This window comes from Puma concolor, chromosome D1, assembly GCF_028749965.1.
Source record: "Puma concolor isolate L17-30 chromosome D1, mPumCon1.1.hap2, whole genome shotgun sequence".
NCBI classification, from domain to species: domain Eukaryota; kingdom Metazoa; phylum Chordata; class Mammalia; order Carnivora; family Felidae; genus Puma; species Puma concolor.
In genome coordinates this window covers 32981158-33007855 of record NC_141676.1, presented here as the reverse complement: position 1 = coordinate 33007855, position 26698 = coordinate 32981158, and the positions used below count along the sequence as shown (strand labels likewise).

At 34.4% G+C, this 26698-nt stretch overlaps 1 protein-coding gene across 11 annotated transcripts in view; it reads left to right on the top strand.

Annotated features, from left to right (window-relative positions):
- METTL15 (methyltransferase 15, mitochondrial 12S rRNA N4-cytidine) overlaps window positions 1–26698 on the top strand; it is a 295673-nt gene that overhangs the window by 79688 nt on the left and 189287 nt on the right. For all 11 annotated transcript variants that reach the window (XR_015240948.1, XR_015240947.1, XR_015240946.1 and 8 more), the window contains one exon: window positions 10531–10667. Coding sequence is in view for 8 of the 11 variants with exons in the window: in XM_086677775.1 (XP_086533901.1) it covers window positions 10531–10667 (137 nt within the window). In the remaining 3 variants the exon portion in view is untranslated. The remainder of the gene's footprint in view (window positions 1–10530; window positions 10668–26698) is intronic.

Here is a 26698-nt window from a genome sequence, read left to right as displayed (position 1 = left end):
ACTTATGTATATATTGGTCTGCTTTCATTTGTACAAAGTTGTTATCTGAAGGCTAAGTAGTAGAAAATGTTACCATTATTGGTTTTATTTTAATGCTGATAAAAATTTAGTACTAGAACCACATTGAAAGTGCCATCAGTAAAATGACATTTGCCCCTCTGACAAAAAAAAAAAAAAATATATTGAAAAGAGCATTTGCTGAGCACACTGATTAAAGAGCTCAATATGCCATTATTTTCACATTATTTTTTGTGAATACTGTAAACAATCTATATATTTAATAATATTTATAAGAAAATATTTGTCTGGCATTCTCAGAGAAAGTGTGTCCAGAATATGTCATATGAGTTTCTTGATGGTATAGATAAAAACTTTTTTTCTTATTAAAAAGATGCTAACAGATTGGCATTGTCTGGGCCAGAAATGTCTGTGAAATTAAGCTTATGGTGACCACCCATGCCATATTATTTTTAGCTATTTTTGTTAATTTGTGCATTGTATGTATCTGCAAGCAGATCAAGTGGCAGTCCATTGTACATAGTTGGGACTTATGACTGAAACCCATCCGTGTTACAGATAAGAGCAAACCTACTTATCACTGGAGAAAGATGAATACTATAATTATTTAATTTAACTGAAGAACATACTTTATGAACAAGAGAAAAATAAGTTTTGTTATGACAAGTAAAGCTTTCTATTGTGAATAGGATGGAATTTAAGCTACAAGATGAAATGTTTGCAGAATGAGTTATAGTAACACCAATACTCTTGATAAAATGGGAAAAGAGATAAATTTATTGCAGTGCATTGATTGTTTTGTTTGTGGTATAACTTTTATGTCCTTTTGAGACTTTTTTTTTTTTTTGCTTTTACATAAGCCCATGTAATAGTTACAAATAAAACAAAATAAGCGTGTAGCAGACAGATACTCAACAGAGCTTGACAAGGCAATAATAAATCAAGGAGTTTGGTAGAAAAAATGTTTGTTCAGAATGTTAGCTGACTATAAGGTTGGTAGCCTTCTATGTTCACAGTTATATGTTCTAATTTATTTTGGGTCTTCAGATTCTTCGGTGTGATAAATGTCTACCTGTCAGTAGATTAGACAGATACATAAGTAAAGTCTGAGAGAAGTCAGTGATAGTCTTGTATGATTCAATACACAATGGTACAACAATAGTTTGTTTAGCAATTATAAATATTCCAGTGACACTGTAAAGCAGGTAACTTCTTCTAGTGATTTTTTTTTTTAGTCAAAATATCCATTATATTTATCATATCATGTCCAAATGACTAGCTCATCTCCCTTTTAACATTTGCCTCACTAATTACATCAAGGGGCTCTCTTCTGTTGCATTTGGTTTAATGTGTGCTACGTTACACTGTATTGGGGGCACAATACTTGCAAAGGCTACATAATACAATTTGGATATATAATGAAAGTAATTTATCTTACTTTTTTTTTAATGTATCAATGTTTTTGACTAGGATGAGCTTTAAAAATAGAGTTAGAACTTAGTGTTCTTTAAGTATTTTAGGAAATCAAACTTCTTCCTCCCACTATGCATTAATGCTGTTATAATTGGTCTTATTATGTTTTTGTGTTTCCAGCTTTTTATTATTATTACTCTCTTCAGAATCTTTGCTCAGTATGGCCCCTCACTTCACTATTTCCAGTTTACTACAAAGAGTTACTCTATTCCCACGTGGAGTTCTTAAATCTTTGTTCTCCCTGTCAAGCTGCCTGTATCTTCTCATACTTCTGTTTTTCTCTCTTCTGGAGTAAAAGAAGTTGTTCGTTGGCCTTTCTAACACTAATTGGGAGGTGGTGAGGGCAGAGTAGAAGGGTGGAGAAGGAAATGCTTATTTCTGCCTCTATCTATAATTACACTGCCAATGTATGTTTTCCTAAGTAAATGGCTCTGATATACTCATCTGTGAAATGGAATTATTTATGTACCGTACAATCTGTTGTAAGTATTAAATTAGGTCAAGTTTTTAAAGTGTGTGGCATAATGTATGGTGGCACATAATAATTGCACAATAAATATTGTCTTTTGTGTACTCCTAGTTACCCAGATAGCATGCCTTGTAATCATTTTTCTCTCACTTCTCCACTCACTACATCTAATTAGTCTATTCTACCTCTATAGAAAGGCAAAGCTGTTAGGTTCAGGACACAGGATTGCTTTTGAAATCTGTTTCCAACATTCATCAGCTGTGCCTCAGACAATTCACCTAACCCTCTTTTAAATCTCCTGTTTCTCTATAAAATAGTAATAATAATAGTAACTTAGAATGTGTAAGAATCACATTCAATTAACTGAATATGTGTGTGTGTGTGTGTGTGTGTGTGTGTGTGTGTGTGTGCTTGCTTATGCCTATGTATAAAATGAATACATGATGCAGATCAAATGTTTGGCACCATTTTTGGTTCATAAAATAAGCACTCAATAAGTGCATTGTATGTTGTTATTTATCATAATTACTCTCCATTTCTGTTGACAGCTCAGCCTTTGTGTCCTCTGGCCTGGGTGCATGCTCTATACCAAGTCACAGCTATATTCTCACAACCTGCCACCCATCTAATACTCTTGGCAGTTACATTATTTTATGTACTTTAGAAGTCTTCAAAAGCGTTCATTTTCTAGCAAATATGATGTGAATCACTTACCTTGGCCTTTTAGGATTGCCACAGTTGCTTCACCCTACCTTCCAGCATTATTTCCTAGTTTGTCTCATAGGGCTACTATTAGGATGGAGAGAGGGAACATATCACAACAAATTACACAGTATCTGGCACATAAGTGAAAGTTTTAATTTCTCCTTGTTTCTCTTTCCTCCCTTTTTCTTTCTCCTCTCTTCTATTAATACATCCTGGATTCCAATCAAACTCTATATAACATATTCTTTCCTATGTCTACACCTTTGCTAAGATTTAATTCTCTTTGTCTTTATATATTTATTCAGTAGATATTTATTGATTATATTCTGTGTCATTCATTATTTGGCATTGGGGACAGAGATGTTTAGGACATCTTCCTGAGGTGTATTCTAGAAAGAAAGAAAGAAAGAAAGAAAGAAAGAAAGAAAGAAAGAAAGAAAGAAAGAAAGAAAGAAAGAAAGAAAGAAAGAAAGAAAGAAGGAAGGAAGGAAGGAAGGAAGGAAGGAAGGAAGGAAGGAAGGAAGGAAGGAAGGGAAAAGCAAGCAAAGAAAGGAAAGAAAGAAAAAAGCAAGAAAGAAAGAAAGAAAAAGAAAGAAAAGGAGAGGACAGGAGAGGAGAGGGGAGGAAAGGAGAAAGAAAGAAGAATATATTAAAGATACTAAGGCCCCCAGTTAAATATTACATGAGAGCAGAGGCCATGTCTGTTTCGGCCTACTGTTGTATTTCCAACTTTTGGAAAAGAGCTGTGGATATACCAGAATCCTTGTAATTGTTTGAGAATAAAATGAGCGAGATGGAACAAGGAAAGAAGGGAGAGAAGACATGAGACAGTTCAGCATGTTTGATAATTGCATGTGCTTTTATTATGTTTTATAACCATATGGCTAAGGAATACATTGTAAAATTCATGTGTGAGTGGTGGGAGATAATGTTAGGCAGAAATGCAGAGGCCAGAATCTGAAGAATATTATCCAGTATGCCTAGAAATTTGGACTCTATCTTGAACCTTTGGAGAGCTTTTGAGGAGAATAATGTCACATGTTAACAATTTTATTTCAGAAAGGATATCCTGTTAACAGTGTAGAAGAAAAATTAGAATTCAGATTAGAGGTGCGGATATGAGTGTGAGCCTATTGCAGTAGTAAAACAAGGAAATAAGGGGGCCTGAATTTAAAATGGGAGCGGAGAAACTTAAGACATATTTATATGATAAAATCAACAGGACTTGGTAGCTAATTGAATTTGGAGAATATAGGAGAGTGAGAAGATAGGGTGCTTTTGGACTTCTGCCCAGTCTTCGAGGCCCAGCTGAGTGAATTGTAACCTACCCCGATTCTGTCCATCTTACAAGTGATTGACATAAATATGTTTTTTTCACTCCTATAAAATATGCTTTTTCTTGTATTGCTGATTTATTTTTATTAGTAGTTATTTGTATGCATGTCTAAATTCCTTACCAAATTTGAAGGTCCATAGCTTAATATCTTTGTATTACCTCATGTGGCCTTATCTGTACTGAGTGTTCAGTAAATATACAGATTATTAGTTAACACTACATTTAAATTTAATTACCTCCTGAAAAAAAATTCAGAAAGTTAAGTATATGCTTGAGACGTTTCAGTATTTAAAAAAATACCGAAATAGGTGTCCGTTGCAAATAGGTGAAGCTTAACTAAAATTCTTTCAAAAACACTTCAATTCTAAAAATTCAAAATTAGTAATTGCCAGAAAAGAAAATATTCATAGGAAGAAATTTTAAAGTGAAATCAGGCCATATTGTTTCCAAATTCGGATGAGAACTTACTATTAAAAATCTTGCACAGATTGGAAATGACTAATCAACATTAGGAAAATGAAATTGAAAGATCTGCCCTCATGCTATTCATGGCTAAAAATGTTTTCATGTCCAATTTTAACAGTGTTGTTCCAGTGTGAAAATTTCAACGATTAGAATTCTTGGTTTGGAAAAAAACAAATCATTTAATTATCTAGTCTGCAGGATGATCTTGGGCAAATCCCTTGATTTCTGTCAGTCTCCCCCTTCAGAGAGCAGCATTAGCTGAGTCTTAAAGGATATCATTTCTGAAAGGTATAAAGGAATGCTAAGAATACTCTAGAAAGAGTAGTATACACTAATGGGATTAAATTAGCATTATTTCTATGGGTCATTCTAGCTCTAACTACCCATGAGGCTGTGATTTTAAGTATTTTAATTTTTTGCTCTTAATTTCAATATCAATTTGAAAACTGTAACTTGTCAAGAAGTCAATTATCCCCAGTTGCTCTTACATATAATGGGTGGACATTTATATGAGGCCATATATATAACATAAGTGTCTTTGGAATTTAATTCAATTGGGTTTATCTTCATAAAGTCTTAAAACAATTTAGAACAGTAGAACAGTGATTGCTTTCAACTGTGTTGGAGGTTTAAGATGCAAAGTTCCTACTTATATCTATCTTCATATTAAGAAAAAAATACTTTTTCAAATATTGATCGTTTATTTCAGTGTTATTGTATAATTTCAGTAGAAGAATATTATGAGATCAAGTGGAAAGAGCATAGGATCTGAGTTTTAGTATTAGCTTTGCCCTCCACTAGTAAACATCTACCTTCTTTGGTCCTTGGTCTCCTCATAAGTAAAATGAGGAGGTGGAATAAATAGTGTGTTATGTCCCTTTCAGCTCTGAAATTCTGCATCTGTACCCTGTTCATTATCAGATTCACAGCTATAGCTCAACTATTCAAGTGTGACTCATCATGGTGCAAGGTAGAACCTAATCATTTCTATATTTAGAAGACCATGGGGATAAAATGTCATTTAGTTGTATTTGATTAAAAGAGGTAACCTAAAATAAGAAATATTCATTTCTTATTTCAAACGGAAAGGAAGACTAGTCAACAAATAAGAACATGGTGCATTAGAGGTACATAATACTATTAATATCAGATTATTATGAATGTTTTGCAAAAGTTTTTTTTCATTAGTGAATCAATTTGTAATATTAGGATTATATTAATGTTAAATAAATCCAAAAGTTGGATATCCTGTGACTGTTTTATGTCCTCCTATGGTAATGAATCTTCTATCTTGAGTATTTCTGAATTAATATGCACAAATGAGTATTGCTATCTTTATCATTGTTACCTTGGGAGGCTGAGCTCTTTTTTTCAAATTGCATAACTAAATATTTACTCTGCATCTACCTCTGTGCACTGATGCTACTCTATTAAATTTGAGGCAAGGGGCATCTGGGTGGTTCAGTCAGTTCACATCCAATTCTTGATTTCGGCTCACTTCATGATCTCTTGGCTCGTGGGGTTGAGCCCCGCATCTTCGCTGGCAGTGCAGAGCCTGCTTGGCATTCTCTCTCTCTCTCCCTGTCTCTCTGCCCACCCCCCTTTCTCGCAAGATAAATAAATCAACTTTGAAAAAAAAGTTGGAGAATTGTAGTCATGGATCTTCCCTCAAATGCTTGTTTATTTTTTCTTTAAGTCACTTTCATTTTGACTCTGAGCCTCAATGTCCTTGTGCTAAGAAACCATCAATCTCAGTCATTCTCTGGACTCCACACACCATCCAGAGCTATGCAGAGGCCCTGCATCTTATTGTTCACCTCATACTACCCTTTGTTTCCCCTGAGATACCTTTTGTTATAACCTGTGTAGGCCCTCGAGGACCAAAGGTTCTGCTTCTTCTGTACCACAGAGTGGTATGGAAATCTCTAGTAGCACTGAGAACCCTGGTTGAGGGACCACACTCCCTCAGTTCCTCAAACAGACAGCTGCTTTGAGATCTTATCCCCTGTCAGTCATTCATTGGTCCTACACCTTCTTGGAATTTGTTCATTCATTTCCATCGCTCTTCTGCCCAATTTCAGTGAACTACTGACAGGAAAGTAGTTGTCTTCAGTCTATAGGAAAGATACTTTTTTCTTTGTGCCATGCAAAAATCCTCAAGGAACATACATTGTAAAGCTCTGAATCCTTAGGTGCCTGTTTGAAAGAAGAGAAGGAGGGAGGACAAAGGAAAAAAAGAGAGAAACACACATATCTCAAGAATTACCCTGGTACACAAAGATTAAGACATGGTTTCCAAGAGCCTAAATTCCAGTGGGAATGAGTGCTCTATAAAAAAGTAAAGTTTTCTTGTATAATTTTTGTAAAGCTATCTCTGCTGTGATTGTTTCTGTGCCATCCACTTTTTAAAATTTCTTGTTTGGGGCGCCTGGGTGGCGCAGTCGGTTAAGCATCCGACTTCAGCCAGGTCACGATCTCGCGGTCTGTGAGTTCGAGCCCCGCGTCAGGCTCTGGGCTGATGGCTCAGAGCCTGGAGCCTGTTTCCGATTCTGTGCCTCCCTCTCTCTCTGCCCCTCCCCCGTTCATACTCTGTCTCTCTGTCCCAAAAATAAATAAACGTTGAAAAAAAAAAAAAAAAAATTTAAAAAAAAAAATAAAATAAAAAAAAAAATAAAATTTCTTGTTTGCTCACCCCTCCTCCTTCTCTTTTTCTTTCTTCCTTCCTTCCTTCCTTCCTTCCTTCCTTCCTTCCTTCCTTCCTTCCTTCCTCCCTTCCTTTCTTTCTTTCTTTCTTTCTTTCTTTCTTTCTTTCTTTCTTTCTTTCTTTCTTTCAGAAAAGCACAGCATTTAGAGTTGGTGACACATGGCTTAGAGTTCTCTTTCCCTCACTTGCTAGTAATATGATCTAAGAAATCAAGTCACATCATCTCTCTGCACCTTGAGTTTTTTTTCTATTTGCAAAAATGGGAATAATGCGACTTGTCCATACTCACTAACAGAGCTTTTGTTAGACCAAGAAGGAAAACGTTAATGCTTGTAAACATGAAGTAGTGGGCAAATAGTGCGAGAAAAAACACAAATTGTAGAGTCAGGTGTACCTGTATTCAGTTCCCGCATTTGCCACTGACTAGCTTAATGTAATCTTAGTTTCTGTGTATGTACAAATCTAATAACATCTACTTTGTGGTCATAAGGAAGAAATAACATAATTTTTATAAATCTCTGTAAAGTAAACAGGGAGACATTCTATCCCCCTTTCTTAGATGAAACAGCTGGGGCTCAGAGAGTTAAAATTTGACCAGGGTTATACAGGTGAAAGCTGACATTAGCAGAATAAACTCTTAGTATCAAATATGGGTTTTGTGTTTTAGATAAATTATATCAGGTAATCTCAAAGAAAGAGTTCCATGTATGTTTGGAACATGACCTAAACATATGAACACACACACACACACACACACACACAGATCAGACTCATAGAAAGATTGTTTTTTAACATGCAGATATATTTGTTCTTGTGCATTGTTCTTGTCCAATCTCCTAAGTTTATCGTCAGCTCGTACAAATTAAAAAATGTGGTCCTATATCAAGTTAATGACTCAGGAAAAGGGAGAGACTGATTGGCTCCCTTTTCAATTGTAGTGCTGGTTGACTCACAAGGCCTGGATGTCATGATTTATATTTGATGAGCAATGTATATTTGAATTTTAAAAATGAAAGTCTATGGCTTCAGTCATGTATTAACCCAGGACATATGGTGGGGTTCACTTATAGTTTTATAAATCCCATGTCTCCCACTTTGTTTTGTGTTACACTTGACTGGTAATAATTTTTTCCCTCTATGGAAACTTCCTTGATTGTCAGTATATCTCCAATGGTGTAATCATTGTATATTAAAAAAATCATGTAAATTATTATCATCATCTCACATTTTCAAGAACATTTTTAATGATAAGGAATTTTTCTTTTTAATTACTGATGAGGACTTTTCCTGGCTTGGGATAAGGTAATCATATTTTAAGTGCAGGATTATAGACTTGATATTAAGACTTGATATTGAGCATAACAAGAAGGTAATTTATACTTTGCCTTGGATAAGTTTTTTTGTTTATGCCAAACGCCTAGAAATTTCGTTTTTAATTTCTTTTTAAAGCTTATTTATTTTGAGAGAAAATAGAGCACAAACAGGGGGGCACAGAGAGAAGGAGAGACAGAATCCTAAGAAGGCTTCATGCCATCAGCACAAAGCCTGATGTGGGATTCAAACTCACAAACTGTGAGATCAAGAGTTGGACCCTTAACTGATTGAGCCACCCAGGGGCCCCTAAATCCCTAACAATTTTAAAACTGAAATACGGTAAGATGCCAGATTTTTACCTATTCATAGATGCATAAGATAAGTATACAGACTGGGAAAAGAAATTATTCATTCTTGAGATTATAAGTACGTACTCCTAACAACTATACAAATAATAGGACTTCAAGTATTGTTTTCACATTACTGTTTATAATGGTGAAAAGAGTGTGTAGCCATGTCTTTTGTGTTGACAGTGACAGAAATGCAAGGTTAAGTTGTATTAACATACTTTTGTTAAAAAGCAGTGCTTGTGTATTTTCACCACATTTACATCCCTCATAACTTATATCTCTCTTCTTTTCAATTTTTATTGGACTATTTTCTCCATATTATTCTTCAAATAGCAGGATAGCTTTTCTGAGGACTTGATCAGAGGATGGGACTCAGCATGATTGCTGGTAGCAAAAATTCAAAGCATACTTGTGTCTTGTTTCTGCCCACTCTGCTGGAAGTAAGTTGTAGCGTTCAGGGCAGGGAAATGTTCACATTCATTGCAGGGATTTCCCTTGTGCAGTGTATTCATATAACTTTAAAGTTATATGTTTGAATATTTTAATAGTTTGGCTATATATTATTTTTTCACAGTATTCGATATTATTGGAATGATTATTTTTATTTTCGTAATACCATGAAGCTTATTGAAAGGGTACATTAAACTAAGAGCACAACACTGAGTGTCTTGACTTCCACATCGGCTGCCATCAATTAACTTCTTCACAAATATGTTTTTAATGGTCCGGGTCTGGTTTCTTGCCCAACTGAGACCTATTTTCTTTATAGTATGGCTCAATAAAATAGTCAAAAAGTAGGTTCAAATCCAATTTACTTTACTGTTTTTTTTAGAATGATCTAAGCATTGAAGATAGGCACCTCTGCATATTTTAATCTGTTGTCCTGGCAAAATTATTACTGGCAAATATTTTACTCTCAAAAGTGTCTTCGTTTAGATAATTATATGTCATCTTACCAGTTAGGTAGGTATTGATGGTATCTTCTTCTAGACTTTCTTTTTCTTTTCAGAGCCTGGAGAAACCTAAAGACACTGGGATTTTAAGTGTCTTTCTGAAAGATGTATAGCTACTTCATGGCAAAGCTAGAGTTTACTGTAGTTGTTTTGACTTTAGCTTTGAGCCTTTTCCAGTTTAGATTTTTGAAGATTTGTCCTGTGACTATTTATTGTTGGATATATTCATTCTCTTTCCCTCCATCTCTCCCTTGCTCGCTCTCGATGTTTCTCTCACTCTCTCTCTCTCATTCTTTCTTTGTATTCTTGAATATCTTTATGTGTAATATAAAGTATTTAGAGAAACTGAGATAACATGAGCCATACTAATTGTAAGCTGTCTCCTTTTGATGAGAAATTGTTGGAAATACCATTATCAGCCAGGTGCTGGAAAGCATTAAAAAGCTAGCAGTACAACACTGTGGCCAGTTTGACCTTTGGAGGAAAATGTAAATTTGTCTTGAATTGGCCACCCTGTACCAGAGATTATCATTTTACTGATATCTGTCCCGTTCTTTTGGACTGATCAATCATAATTGATCCAGATCTCATGTATAACAAATTAAACTCTCGGCAAAATGATTTTAATTGTTTTCCAATTACTATCAGCTCTGAAATTCAGTATGTGCTTCTAGAAATTAAGGTAGCTAGCAAGAATATTTTCTTCATGCTAAGTGGTAATTTTCTTTTTTCATGTTGGCTAGATTTTTCTAGATATGACATTTGGTTCAGGAGGACACACAAGAGCCATTCTACAGAAGGAGTCAGATATTACTCTGTATGCCTTAGACAGAGACCCGACAGCTTATGCAATAGCTGAACAGCTTTCAGAATTCTATCCGTAAGTAATACTCTTGTATAATTATTGAATTTTCATGCTGAGTTTTATAGAGCTTGGTTTACCATTTTGGCATTTGTTCTCCCTTGTGTGATGTTACGCTTCACTATGCTACATATTTTCTCCCTTTTTTCCTCAAAAGAATTAATGTAAATAATGTTTTAGTACCACTTAAAATGATATTACTGCCTTTATCCTTTCTGAATTCATAAAAATAAATACAAAAATGATTTATGGCTAAAATCTGAAGATGGGTTGAAATCCATCCATGAATAATGTTTTGACAAATAAGCCTTCGTTTAAAAAATAATTTTTAAAGAATTTATGAGTTACAGTTTCCAAGAATTTACTGAAGTTAATAAGTATGTGAGACTTCTGCAGAATTCATTAGGTCACATATATTAATGTAATGCAGTTGTTGTCTCTGAATTCTTTTTGAAATTCACAAGTAAATTTAGAGCAGTCTATCCCTCTGTCACAAATTAGGTGACCTTTCACCTTGGAAATGAATATAAAATATTGTCTTCCTAAGTTCTTCCTTAGGAAGAACTTCCTTCCTGTTCACTTCCTAAGTGAAAGCATCTTCCTTTAGAGAAAATTTTGGATGAGTTATGCTATGTTGTTTAAAAGTTATCAGCCTGAAAAAGGAAAATGTCTTGGAGTTAAGATGACTATCTACAAATATGTAAAGGGCTATTTTCAGGAATAAGGAATTGTTCTTTTCTCTTATGCTTCAGAGACTGAAATCAAGAAAATAGATGAGAATTTTAGAGGTAAATTTTGACTTGATGTAAGCCAGGGTCTTTTGATAGTTCTAACTGTCCAATAATGAAAAGGTCCATTTGGTAAAGTAGCAAAAGTATGACCATGGAAAAGTTTAATCACAGACTAAGGATAGGAAGCTGAATTACTAATGTAGAATAGTCTATTTTGAGGCGCCTGGGTGGCTCAGTCAGTTAAACGTCCGACTTCAGCTCAGGTCATGATCTCACAGTCCGTGAGTTCGAGCCCCGCATTGGGCTCTGTGCTGTCAGTCCAGAGCCTGGAGCCTGCTTCAGATTCTGTGTCTCTCTCTCTTCCCTTCCCCCACTCACACTCTGTCTCTTTCTATCAAAAAATGAATAAATGTTAAAAAAATTTAAAAAAAGAAGAATAGTCTATTTCACATTTTCAGGTCCCAAACTCTTTACAAATCTATCAATGTGATTAATTCTCCCAATAAAAATGTGAATAAATACACCTAAGTTTTTGTTAGCAGTATCAGAGGGTTTATTGGAGTGCCTGAAATCAGTTTGACCCCAGGTTATTTTCTTCTAAGAAAAATATGAGGATATGGTTTAATGATATGACACTTTTTTTTTTTTAAACCTACCTCTGTCATTCTGCAATGTCCCGTAGATGCATCTTCTTTAAGAAGATCTTGTATTAATTAGGGCATCCATGTTTGTAAAACATCTTAGGAGTTCACTTGTTTATGACCTGAACATTCATAGAATGCATGTAGGTCTCCTATTTCACTATCATAGAAAAACTGGATTTTTCTTAGATATTGTTGTTTCTAAAGGCAATGAGTTCCAGTTCAGATTTTCCAAAGTCTCTTATTCCTTCAAATAGCCTCCTATCCTCGGATAGAACTTAACATTTTATCAATTTTGTCAGGTGTAGTTTTTTATCTTGAGACTGTGTTTTCTTTTCAGTTTTCAGTAGTAGAAACCATTAGCTAGACAGACTAAATGATTTGCTAAAAGGCATATATGACTAAATAGAAACAAAGCTGAGACATGCATTCTGCCCCATCACCTAATATTATTATTATCATCGTCATTATTATTATTATTATTATTATTATTATTATTATTTTGAGGAATAGGTGACATAAATGTTATATTAGTTTCAGGTATGCATCATAGTGATTTAACATTTCTACACATTACTCCATGCTTACTATAGTAAGTATAGTTATCATCTGTCACAATACAACATTATTACAATGTTATTGACTCTATTCCCTAGGCTGTACTTTTCATCTCTGTCACTTATTTATTTTATAACTAAAAGTTTGTGCCTCTTAGTCCCCTTCAGCTATTTCACCCATCCTCCCGTCCACCTCTTCTCTGGCAACCACTAGTTTCTCTGTATTTAAAAATCTATTTGTTTTTTGTTTGTTCATTTTATGTTTAGATTCCACACATAAATGAAATAATAGGATATTTTTCTTTCTCTGTCTCACTTATTTCACTTAGTATTAATACCCTCTAGTTCCATCCATGTTGTCACAAATAGCAAGATTTCATTCTTTTTATGGCCAAGTAGTATTCCAATGTATATATACCTTTATCTCTTCATCTGTCAGTAGACACTTGGGTTGCTTCTGTGTCTTGGCTATTGTAAATAATAATGCAATAAAAATAGAGATGCTATTATCTTTTTAGTTTAGTGTTTTTGTTTTCTTTGAGTAAATACTCAGCAGTGGAATTACTAGGTTGTATGGTATTTCTGTTTTTAGTTTTTTGAGGAACCTCTATACTATCTTCCACAGTAGTTACACCAGTTTACTTTTCACACAGGAACGTTCCATTTTCTCTACATCCTCCTTAACACTTGTTATTTCTTATCGTTTTGATACTAGCTTTTCTAACTAGTGTGAGGTGATATCTCATTATGGTTTTGATTTTCATTTCCTTGATTAGTGATGTTGAACATTTGTTCATGCATCTGCTAGCCCTCTGTATGTCTTCTGTGGAAAAACATCTATTCAAGTCCTCTGCCCATTTTTAAATCAGATTGTTTGTTTGTTTTTGTTTTTTTTTTTTATTTGAGTTATATAAATTCTTTATATATTTTGGATATTAACCCTTTATTGCATGTATCATTTGCAAATATCTTCTCATTTAGGAGGCTGCTTTTTTGTTTTGTTGATGGTTTCCTTTGCTGGGAAAAGCTTTTAATTCCTCTCTCTCTCTGTCTCTCTCTCTGTGTCCCCCTCTCTCTCTGTCTCCCTCTGTCTGTCTCTCTCTCTGTCTCTCCCTTTGATGTAATCCCAATAGCTTATTTTTGCTTTTGTTTCCCTTGCCCAAGGAGACATATGCATAAATATGTTGCTAGGGTGAATGTCTAAGAGATTCCTGCCTTTGTTTTCTTTTAGGAGTTTTATGGTTTCAGGTCTCACATTTAATTTTTTTTTTTTTTTTAACATTTACTCATTTTTGAGAGACAGAGAGAGACAGAGCATCAGTGGGGAAGGGCAGAGAGAGGGAGACATAGAATATGAAGCAAGCTCCAGGCTTTGAGCTGTCAGCACAGAGCCCAAAGCAGGGCCCAAACTGAAGGACAGCAAGATCATGACCTGAGCTGAAGTTGGACGCTTAACCGACTGAGCCCCCCAGGCACCCCTCAGGCCTCACATTTAGGTCTTTGTTTTTAATTTTTTTTTTAATGTTTATTTATTTTTGAGAGAACGAGACACAGAGTGCAAGGGGGGGAGGGTCAGAGAGAGAGTGAGACACAGAATCCGAAGTGGGCTCCAGGCTCTGAGCTGTCAGCACACAGCCCAACACAGGGCTCGAACTCACAAATGGTGAGATCAGACCTGAGCCAAAGTCAGAGGCTTAACCAACTGAGCCACCCAGGCACCCTTCACATTTAGGTCTTTAATCTGTTTTGAATTTATTTTTGTTTATAGTGATCCAGTTTCATTCTCTGGCACACAGCTGTCAAGTTTTCCCAATACCATTTATTTAAAATACTGCCTTTAATTCATGGTATATTCTTGCCTCCTTTGTTATATATCAGTTGACCATATTATCATAGGTTTATTTATGGGGTCTCTATTCTTGTCCAAAGAGCTGTATGTGTCTATTTTTGTGCCAGTACCATACCATTTCATTACTATAGCTTTGTAGTATACCTTGAAATCTGGGATTATGATACCTTTGGCTTTGTTCTTCCATTTCAAGCCTAATAATCTCATTTTATTTTGTTTTATACTACCTTGACTCAAATCTAATTGATACTTTTTTACCTCATCCATAAGATAATTCTTTGTCAAGCATAATAAATTAGTTAAGGAACAATAGAGTAAATCAAAATAAGATAGGAAGAAGGGATTAATACAGATTGAAATCAGAATAAAAGAAACTAAAAAGAAAAAAGAATAAAGAAATCCTAAGTGTTTATTTGAAAGTAACACAAGTCCTTGATAGCTTGATTAATTTTTTTTATTATTTAAAAAAAAAAATTTTTTTTACATTTTATTTATTTTTGATAGACAGAGAGAGAGACAGAGCACAATTGGGGTAGGTACAGAGAGAGAGGGAGACACAGAATCTGAAGCGGGCTCCAGGCTCTGAGCCGTCAGCACAGAGCCTGATGCGGGGCTCGAACTCACAAACCGCGAGATCATGACCTGAGCCGAAGTCTGACGCTCAACTGACTGAGCCACCCAGGCGCCCCAATAGCCTGATTATTAAAGAAAAAAATGAGCAAAAATATATGATTAAGACTGTAGAGGACACCAACCATAGACACAAGATAAATTAATCATAAGATAATGCAACCATAATTCTGTGGTAACATGTGAAACCTGGATGAAATGAATAATGTTTTATCAAATATAAATTATTAAAATTGACTGAATATTATGAAAGTTGAGTAGGTCATTACATTATCATAACAGAGATAAGAAAGGTAGCTAAAGTATGTAGAACAATGTACCATGACTAGATTTGCAGTTGTTACCTAGTTCTTAAAAAAATAGGAAAGAGCATTGTCTTTTACACTATTCTTGATCATGGTAAATATGTAAAGCCCTTTCAGTTCATTTTATATTGAATCTAACCTAGTTTTAATATTTAATCCTGATAGAAATAGTATAAAAGAAAAAAAATAGAAAAAGTCTAACCTCACTGAAGAATACAGATGCAAAATTCAAAAGGAAATACTAGCATATCTAACTCATATATTATTTAATTAAAAGAATAATACGGGCCACCTGGGTGGCTCATTTGGTTAAACGTCCCACTCTTGATTTCGGTTCAGGTCATGATCTTATGGTTTGTGGGTTTGAGCTCAGCATCAGGCTCTGTACTGATAAAATGGAGCCTGCTTGGGATTATCTCTCTCTCTGTGCTTCCCCCCAACCCCACCCCTCTCTCTCTTAAAAAGAAATAAACTCAAAAAAAAAAAAAAAAGAAGAATATGTATAGCCTAATTAAGAGTAATACCTAAAGAATATAGAGATGGTTCCACATCAAACAGCCAGTGATAAGTTGATAAGCATGACTATAATCAACTATTCTTATTAAAATCTCTATGCTAAACAGGAATATAAATAAACTACTTAAATGTAAAATATCCTATTATGCAAGGACAAACAGAAATTATTTTCCCAAAAGGTAAAATACTATAACAATTTACATCAAAATCTAGATTTAAATATGGATTAGCTTCTATAAATATTCTAATCAGTATTTTTGGAAGTTCTGGCTTATGTAAGTAAGAAACTAAAAGAAAGGTTAAAATATTCTTCTTGTAATCATTTAACTGAAAGACTTGTAAAATTAGTAAGATGATACAATAAGATGGTTAGATAAAAACTTTAAAATATACTCAGTAGTAAATACTTGGAAAGGGAATTAGGAAAAAAATTCCATTCTCAAAAAAGTACCTAACACTATATAGAATATTTAGTAATAAATTTAATAAGAAAGGCGCAGTTCTAAATTTTAAAAAAATATAATTTTATTAAAGGACATATGGAAATGAACGAAAAGAAAACATTTGTTTTGGTGTAGTACAAGTAAATTAGTATTATTTAAAAAGTCAATTCTCCCCAAATTTAATGTACTCCCAGGAATTATCTTAGTTGATTTCACTTTAACTGAGGTACATTTGTTTATTAGTTTATATAATATGATGTTAAGTATGTATGGCAGGGGAGTGACAAGATCTTTTTTTGAGGGGATGGGGGGAATGACAAGATCTTTGGGGGGGAAATAAAAAAGTGAGGGGAAACTTGCCTTACCAGATGTCAGATCATACTTTATATATGAATATAATATATGAATATATTCATATATATATATAATGAAATCAGTATCATATTGGCACAAGAATAGGTAAATAGATTAGTGGAAGAAAGAATCTAGATATAGATTCCAGTATGTAATAGATATATACTATACTATAAAAAAATTAATAAAAGACAAAGGTATTTCACTTCTTTGAGAAAATAGTGCATTGTTAAATAAATAGGGTTGTTACAGTGACCACTATGAAGAACATAAAATGAATCCCTATTTTAAATCAGATTCAAAAATAACTTCCAGATAAAGTAAAAAGGTATGAAAAACTGAAAATAAAAATTCTGTAAGAAAATTGAAGAGATAATATAGACAATCCAAGGTAAGAAAATTTTTTAAGACTAGAAATCATAAATCTATAAAATTAAATGCTAGAAGTATCTCATAAAAATTTTAAAAGTATATGACAAAAATAATATGGTATATTTTCCAGTCAATCTGGAAAAAGAAATATTAGTAATATAGAGAATAGGAACAGAATTGATATTCTAGGGAAGGAAAATATCTTTTTCCTCTATCCTCCTAAATTCTCAGCCTGAGCAAATTAACAAGAGAAAAAGCATACACATTTTTTATTTAAGTTTTCTGTTACATAGGAGCTTTCATAAGGAAGTAAAGTATCTAAGACATGGTTATACTTGATTATTTCTATACTGGGTTTGATGAAGAGTGGAAAGTTATGGAAAAATATGATAGGACAAGGGTATGAACTAAGTGTAGTCAACTGGGAGAAACTTAGCAAGCCCCATGCATTCAGATTCCTCTTGTCCCTCATCTTCAGAGATAAGAAGGCTTTTTTCCTCTGCATAGAGGGAGGGCATCTCTCACATAAGGGTCTGAAGACCTACTGCAGAAGAAGGTCAGCAAGTACTTTCATGTGCCATTTCTCAAATTCCTTCAATTTGAAATAATCAGTGTGCCAAGGTAATGTATTTTGAGGTAGCATGTCCTGAACCCGATCAATATTTATTATGTAGGAAGAGTTTTTTTCAAAATTGATAAGACAACAAAATCCAATTTGTCAAATGAACAAAAGATATGGAAGGGTCATTTATGGTAGATTAAGGTATGAAAAGATGCTCAATATCAATAACGGTGATGAGGGAAATGAAGTGAAAATAATAAGGGCTAATATCCTACATATATCAGACTGGAAAAACAGAATAATTTTGAAAGTGAAGATATGGGGAAAGGATATTCATCCATTTCTCGTGAGCATCTTTTAATATTAAAAAAGTACACAACATGCTAAGAATTTATTTCATCTAAGTAAAAGAATCGGTATCTAAGGAAGCATATCTTCAGCGTTATCGTAGACTTTATATATGCATTTTGTGCATATATAATCATGGAGTACTTGATGGAGAAGGAATTAGTTGTGGGTGGATGTGTGGAAAAAGGGAAAATTGGTTAAAAAGGACAAACCCAGAGATTGTATGATCACATGTCTGCATGATATGGAAAGTAGAAAATGCCAAGCAATGCTATATATTATTTATGAATACCTACGTATGTAGTTGTAGTGTAGGAACATACATGAGATAAAAAAAACACAGATTCGGCCTTAGGATTATTTTTCGGGATAATGGATGGATGGATGGATGGATGGATGGATGGATGGATGAATGGTTGGAAGGATGGGCAGATTAAACTTCTTAAAAATACATCTTCTTAAAGATACATGTATAATTACAACTTGTAGTAAGGTACACAATAAAGGAAACGGTTTTTTGTTTCAGTGTGAGTATCCTTTGAGGAAATATAGTAATTTCTTTCTTTCATTTATTTATTTTGCCATTGTCAAAGAGAAACTTATGCTTGTGAAAAATCTCATGTTCTTTACTCTGTCAAAATGAAGTCAAAAATAGAAAGTAACATTTTCATTGAAAACTAAGAAATTCATGGGAAGGTTGAATTTTAGGCTAACCAGTTTTAGGTGTTTCAGAAAAGATGGCATGTCAGATCACCTCTTGTTTGAAAACTGAAGCTTTTTCATATTGCCTCTGAAGACTGTAAGAGAGAAAACACATTTAAATTGGAGCAGTGGGGTGTTTGCTTACTTTTGCCACAGTGGAAGATGGACGTTGGAAGACAATTTTTTTAATGATTTTTTTTTTCTAAATTCAGGAATAAAATGTGCCATCTATTGAGTAGAGAGAATATAGACATATATAAAGAAAATAATAAATATCATAATTGATTCTATCATTTGACTAATTTTTTAAAAAAAATGTTTATTTATATATTTAGAGAGAGAGAGAGCGAGCAAGCAGGGGAGGGGCAAAGAGAGAGAGGGAGAGAGAGAATCCCAAGCAGGCTCCACACTGTCAGCACAGAGCCCGAGGTGGGGCCCGAACCCATGAACCATGAGATCATGACCTAGGCTGAAATCAAGAATGGGACACAGCCAACTGAGCCACCCAGGTGCCCCGTCACTTGACTGTAATTTTAACATTATAGTTCAACAGTTTATAAAAGTAGGTAGCTCATTAGAACAAATTTATAATATACAGAAAAATGTAAAGGAAAAAAATTAAACTCACTAATTATTCCACCACCTTTATCAATAGTAAGGATTTTATGTATTTCATTCCATCTTTTTAATTATCAATATTTCATTATATGTACTATTTCTTTTTTGTACTTTCTTGGGTACTTTTGCTTTTTATACTTCTATCTAAATTGTAAGAATATCTTGGCCAAGTTTAAAAAAATTTTTGAGGGGCGCCTGGGTGGCGCAGTCGGTTAAGCGTCCGACTTCAGCCAGGTCACGATCTCGCGGTCCGTGAGTTCGAGCCCCGCGTCGGGCTCTGGGCTGATGGCTCAGAGCCTGGAGCCTGTTTCCGATTCTGTGTCTCCCTCTCTCTCTGCCCCTCCCCCGTTCATGCTCTGTCTCTCTGTCCCAAAAATAAATAAACGTTGAAAAAAAAATTAAAAAAAAATTTTTTTTGATCAATTGTATTAAACAATTAATTTAGAAAGAATTGGCATATTTATTCTATATCCTAATCCAGAAGTGTCATATGCTTTTCCATTTATTACAGATTTTGTGTTTCTCATTAATACTTTTTCTTGATTAAAATGATAAAATACAGAACAGTCTGAAAAGAAAATTAAAATAACTCAAAATCCCATCACCAGTATTAACATGTTTATGCATTCAATATGCATACATATATATTTTATAAAATTTGATCATACTTATATATTATCAGATTATTATACATTATATATTATATATTATATAGATCATGTATATGTATCATACTAATACTTATATATTAGCGCATTCATATTTCATTAAATTATCTAAATAATAATTTTATTGATTGTAGAGTGTTTCCTTCATGTAATTATTACTTAATTTATAAGAATTCTTACTTCACTATAGTCTCATCCATGTCCATATTGCTGCTATTTTAAATCTTTCTATGCTATATTATTTTAGATGTCTTCCTATTAACAACAAATACCAGATGTACTTTGTGTAAACAAATCTGAGTATGTGTTCTGTAAACGGATAATTAATTCAGGACATGCTTGCACTCTTCTATGTGATCTTGTTTTATACTTTTCTATTTTTATGTTTCATTGAAATTTTTTTGGCTTTTAAAATCTATTTTGTCCATATATATATCCAGTTTGCCTTTTCTCTACCAGTTTTGATGACATACTTTTTGTTTTTTAATTTACTACTGGCTGATGTGTTTTTTTTTAAATTTAACGAATTTAAACATTTTTTTTGTTAAGTATACAGAAGAAAATGATATTCCCATTTTTATTTTACTTGTTTTTCCCAACCCCCTCCTTGTCTTTTAAAGTATTATCTTGGATTTATTCATTCGTATCTACTATTATGATAATTTATTAACATTTACACTATTTGGCAGTCATATCTAAAATAATTAAAAACAATTTTTTAATGTTTATTTTTGAGAGAGAGAGAGAGAGAGAAAGAGAGACAGAACATGAGTGGGGAAGGATTAGAGAGAGAGGAAGACACAGAATCCGAAACAGGCTCCCAGCTCTGAGCTGTCAGCACAGAGCCCGATGCAGGACTTGAACTCATGAACCATGAGATCATGACCTGAACCGTGGTCAGATGCTTAACCGACTGAGCCAACCAGGCGCCCCTAAAATAATTATTTTTACTTAAATCCATTTAATTCATGTCAGTGCACTCCACTAGCCTTTTTATACTACAGGTCCTATTTTGAGTTCTTCATGTAGGCTCATATCTTAGTTGGTTGATCACATCTTTAAAGATTATTTCTAGAAATATGCAAAAGGGAATCATCTCTGCCTTTGTCTACAGAGACTGTGGTACTCATGCTTTCTTACATCAGTAACTTGATTTGGCGTAGCATTTGGGGCATTTTATGGATTTTACTCTGTTTTCTTCTGACATGGAGTGTTGTAGAGAAGTCTGAGATCAACCTAGTTTCCTTTTTCCATTCTGAGGTAATCTGTTTCTCACTCCCCTCTCCCCACACCAGCCTAGATGCTTACTAGATATATTTCTTGACCATTTTTGATATTCACAAATTTCACTAAGAAATGTTACTAACTGGTCTCTTTTCATTAATTTTCCATATACTCTGTGAACAATTTTGCCTGTGGATCAGGTCTTTTCTCTACAAAGGAGTTTTTTGCGTTAGTTAGCCTCTGCTTTTCTTTCCATTTTCTAACCTTTGAGCACTTTTTATTTGTTGGCTGGAGTTGTATTATCTGTCTCCATGATCTTTAATTCCCTTCAGTGTTTTCTACTTTTACTTTGCCTCACTATACTGGGACATCTCCTCAAGGTTATTCTGCATGTTACAGATTTGGTTTTCTACAGTGTCGATTGTGATTTTTATTGACTCTTGTTCATGTTTTGATTCAGGTATTGGAAGTTATCTTTCCTTGTAACCATATTTAATTTGTTGATCTGTTCTTTTCTGCCATTTCCTTTTTATTTCTTCCTGTTCTGGTGTCTCATTTTTGTTTTAATAGTCAGCAGACTTTTGAAATTTATGGAATCCAAAGTATATGTATTTCTGTTTTTTCTAACAAATCTTTTTTAAAAGTATGTTTTTGCTCTGTCTCTTGAATGCAAAGTTTTCCTTCTTTTCTCTTCCAGGATCTTTTCATAGGCCCCCTTCTTGGTCATGTATTTATATGTACAGTTTTTACTATTTGCATAGGTTCTTTGTTGACCTGCTCATTATTTGGTGTTATGTGGCTGGAATCTTCACTTTAGATTTTAAGCTAAAAAATTACTTGAGGCACATAGTCTCTTACTGCAAAAAGTTTAACATTTTAGAATCATTGTCTAGGATCTGCCAATAGGAGGAGGATTCTGTTTTCTTATTCTTACTGGAGAACACGGGTTATAAATGCTACTGATCCCGTAACCTATTACTTCTGTGGCTTTTCCAGTCTTCCATTCGACAGAGATTCTTCATATCCAAGGTACCTTTTGACAATACCTATCCACTTCTGCCCTTGGTGTTAACACATTGTATGAATTGTAAGCCCTAAATGCATGTAGTCATAAAAGTATTGGTTCCTGCATAAGAAGTAGTCAGGTAAAATGGCCCCGGTAGCCCCAGAGTATTCCTGTCTAGACAGTTTAAATAATCCTTTCAGGTGCTTTTTTGTGTTTCTGAGGTAATGAGTAAGAATGGAACATTCTTAACCTTTTAATTAAGTGTCTCAACTGCCTTCAATCAGGCTCTCATCTTACCTTTGGTAAGAAGAGATGTTTTTCCAGTATTCTGCCACATTTTTGAGGAAAGTTTTTAGTTACTGATACTATTCGAACATCCATTGTTTTGTTTGCTTTCAGAGAAGATTAAATAGGTATCAATAGCTGGCCTCCATTTTTTTAGATTAAAGTTTGTTCCATGGTCATTAAAGGGGAGAGTTATAAGTATATTACTCATATGACATGATCTATTCTTTTTTTTTTTTTTTAAGTTTATTTATTTATTTTGAGAGAGAGTGAGAGAGGGTGCATGAGTGGGGGAGAAAGAGAGACGGAGAGAGAATCGCAAGTAGGCTCCACACTGTCAGTGAGGAGCCCTACTTGCACCTCGAACTCACAAACTGTGAGATCATGACCTGAACCAAAATCAAGAATTGGATGCTTAACTGACTGAGCCACCCAGGTCCCCCTGACATGATCTATTCTAAATCAAATGATCTCTTCTAAGTCTATAGTCTGTTCCCTGGCACTTTGAAGTTTACCATTTAACTTGTATTCCTTTTAAGCAACTATTTCTTATTTTAAGCGACTATTTTCTTATTTTTGGTTAAACTTGGTTAAATTTTATTTTAAATTCATACAGGAAGCCAGGGCAAAGGCAAATCTAGACCTCATGGGTTCAGGCTTGCTACTTATGTTCTCTGTACCACTCTACAATATTGTATGCAAAGCAATTTAGTCATTTTCTCTAGCAGAGCCCATACTCATACCCAGGCTTTTTGTCCCCGGGGCCAGTGTAAAAACCGCACAAAGGGATACACTACCTCAAACAGCCCTATCTACCTAAAATTTAGACTACCAGGATAAGATAGGAGACACAGCTGCTATTAATCTTACTAACCATGGGAGGTCAGTTCTACTATGCACCATCAAAGTGAAAGAATTTTTATAAATATAAGCAAGCATAAAAAAGCAACTTGGAAAAATTAACAAAGCCATTTTGAACTATTGTTGATGGTCTGTCACCTTTTCACTATGTTTGGTAATATAAACATTACTAAAAAGACATCTTAGGTTTTGTCCCACCCAACACTACTAAATATAACCTTTACCCGAGAGATATCCATCTTACAGGATGAAGGTGTTTGGGGAGATGAACGTATGTGATTTTCTAATATACTAAACATTTAGTTCCAAGGCTTGAGGAAACATGCCTGAGTAGTTTTAGGCAGTCGTGACTGTTGTAGTGGCTCCCAGGGGATGGGTACAGGGTCCATGCCTTCACATAGCTCATGAAGTAAATGGAAAATAGATAGGAGAAGATAATTTCACAATTAATTATTGCATTGCAGTTGTGATTATGGCTAAGAATGAATATAGTATGTTCTAGGAGCAATATGTTCTAGTCTAGAATACCTAGAAAGCTACCTACTATGTGAATTCAAGACAGGACCTGAAGGACTAGTGACCGTTAGCTAGGTGAAGAGGGAGGGATGATGGAGTTGAGACAGCACTTGTAGTAGTGAGAACAGAATATTCAAAGATCTTTAGCAGGAAAGAGAATGCCAATGAAGGGACTATAAAATGAACAGTTTGAATGGATGAGAGACAGAGAGGAGAAGTGGATAGAGAGGTAAACTAGGGCCAGATCATACAGTGCCTTGTGAAGGATTTTAGATTTTATTTTATGAGCAATGTAAAGGTACCAAGTGCTGAAACAGAAAACTGACATGATCATATTTGCATATCTAACAAATTATTCTACCTGAAGAATATGGGTAGGAAGAGGGTGAAATGGAAAAGATTTAGTGAAAACAAGTTAAAAGGCTAGGAATTGACACTCTTTGTGAAAGCTGGTAGTGATTGGGCCCTGTAGGTTTCCTTTTTCTGATCATCCTACTAGAAATCCTACTTTTCTTTGATGGTCTGTGGCTTCCCATTTTAATGGGATTTGAAGGGATTAAAGTAGTTCATTCCAAGGTAAAATTATGTTGCATGTTCATAGGTGAAATTTAAGTTAGTATTGTGATACTAAATTTTATTTATTTAATTTTTTTTAAAGTTTATTTTTGAGAGAGATAGAGCATGAGAGGGGGAAGGACAGAGAAGGAGGGAGACACAGAATCCAAAGCAGGTTCCAGGCTCTGAGATGTTAGAGATATCCAACACGGGGTTGAACTCATGAACTGTGAGATTGTGACTTGAGCCAAAATCAAGAGTTGGACGCTTAACCAACTGAGCCATCCAGGTACCCCTTTTTTGGGGGGTCTTGATCAGCATTTTATGGAATTGAATGAAAAAGAATAGGAAATATAGTATATCACATGAAGTTAATTTAAGTATTGTTTTCAATGAAATAATATGTATGTGTGTATATATACATATATATTGTATTGTTTTTATTTTTAAGTTTTTATTTAATTCCAGTTATTTAACATACCATTTATATTAGTTTCAAGTGTATAATATAGTGATTCAACAATTCCATACATCACTTGGTGCTTATCATGACAAATGCACTTCTTAATCCCCATCACCAGTTTAACTATAGGTTATATATATTTAACAATTTAAATATATTGTATTTTTGTATATGGGATTGCAGTTAAACTTTATATATATTATATAAACCATAATATATATAAATGTTTATTTTTGAGAGAGAGAGAGAGAGAGAGAGAGAGAGAGAGACAGGGAGACAGAGTGCAAGCAGGGGAGGGGCAGAGACAGAGGGAGACACAAAATCCAAAGCTGACTCCAGGCTCTGAGCCATCAGCACAGAGCCTGAGGTAGGGCTTAAACTAAGAAACTATGAGATCTTGACCTGAGCCAAAGTCTGATGCATAAGGGACACGCTTAAGGGACTGAGCCACCCAGATATCCCTAAACCATATTTCTGACTATGTATCTTGATCAAATTCTTTTGAAAACAGTAGTTCCATATGGCTACATTTCACATATTTGTTCACATTGTATACTAAATGTTCACTGAAGATAGAAACTCTGTCTAATGCACATCCATATTCCTAGAACCTGGCTCAGTGCTTGAAATACATATGGAAGTTAACAAGTGTTTGTTTATGGTTGAAACAGAAAGAAACCAATGGTATAGAGGGCAATTATACCTTCTAGGATAGTGCTGTCTGGAAAGCCCAATTTGTCTAGAGAATTAGAACCCCCTGAAAACTGCCATCCCTTAACTTGTATTTGCTTAACTGTCCTGCCATGATTGAGATAGAATATAAAATATTAGACACTGACTATGAAGAAAGGACACATGGTTGGGAGTGGAATAGTGTTTCAAAGTAAGAGATAAAGCATGATGTCTATAATCAAAACATTTTTAATATATGACAAAAGTTAACTTTTCTTTTGACTTAGAACTATGATAGCACCTGGAAGAAGGAATGATAAACAGGCTCAGAAAGGTACCTGATTCCAAGTTGACCAAATGAATTGCTTTTCTCAGTTTTTTTAAGTCAACCCTTACTCTTCTGAATTCCTATGAGGTGTACTGAATAATCTCCATTTATCCCTAGGCTCTCCCTCCACCCTTGTCCACATTTGAATCCCAGAAGATAACCTTTATGGATTTATCAACAGGCTTCTTTGCCTCTGGCCTCTGGTTGAGTTCAGCAAATGGGAGGCACTGGAAGGAAGTGACAGGGCAGAGGAGAGTGAGGCCAAAGTGTGAGACACAGTGGCCACATTCCTCTTCAGGGAGGTCATTGTTCATAGCCTCCTACCAGATGTATCTCTGGCTCTTCGGGATTCCACTCACCACTTCTTGTCCTTACCTTTTCACCTCGTAGCTTTGGGGTGCTTCTCACAGCCCGTTTTGACTCTCCTTAACCTAGTCATACTTTTGTAAATAGTCTCTTTATTAAACTTTTTCTGTTTACCCTGCCTGGATGTGCCATTTTTCTCTTACCTTAAATTTTGCAGATTCACAGGGTTTCTGACCCTTCTTTATCTCTGGGTTCTCCTTCTATGGACTCATGTGGATCTAACTTATGACAAATTTCCATCCCCACTGATGGAGAAGGACTCTAGATTTTGGAATCAATCAGTCCTGGTTTGGAGTCTTATTTCAGCTTTCTAGCTGTGGAACTTTAGATAAGTGACTTAAACTTTCTGAGTTTTTATTCTCATCTCTAAAATGAGGTACTATTAATATATGCCCCACGGTATGTTTATTAAGTTAAATAAAATTATACAATTAAATTGTGTAGCTTCAATTTACTTACTAAATATTAGCTATCATT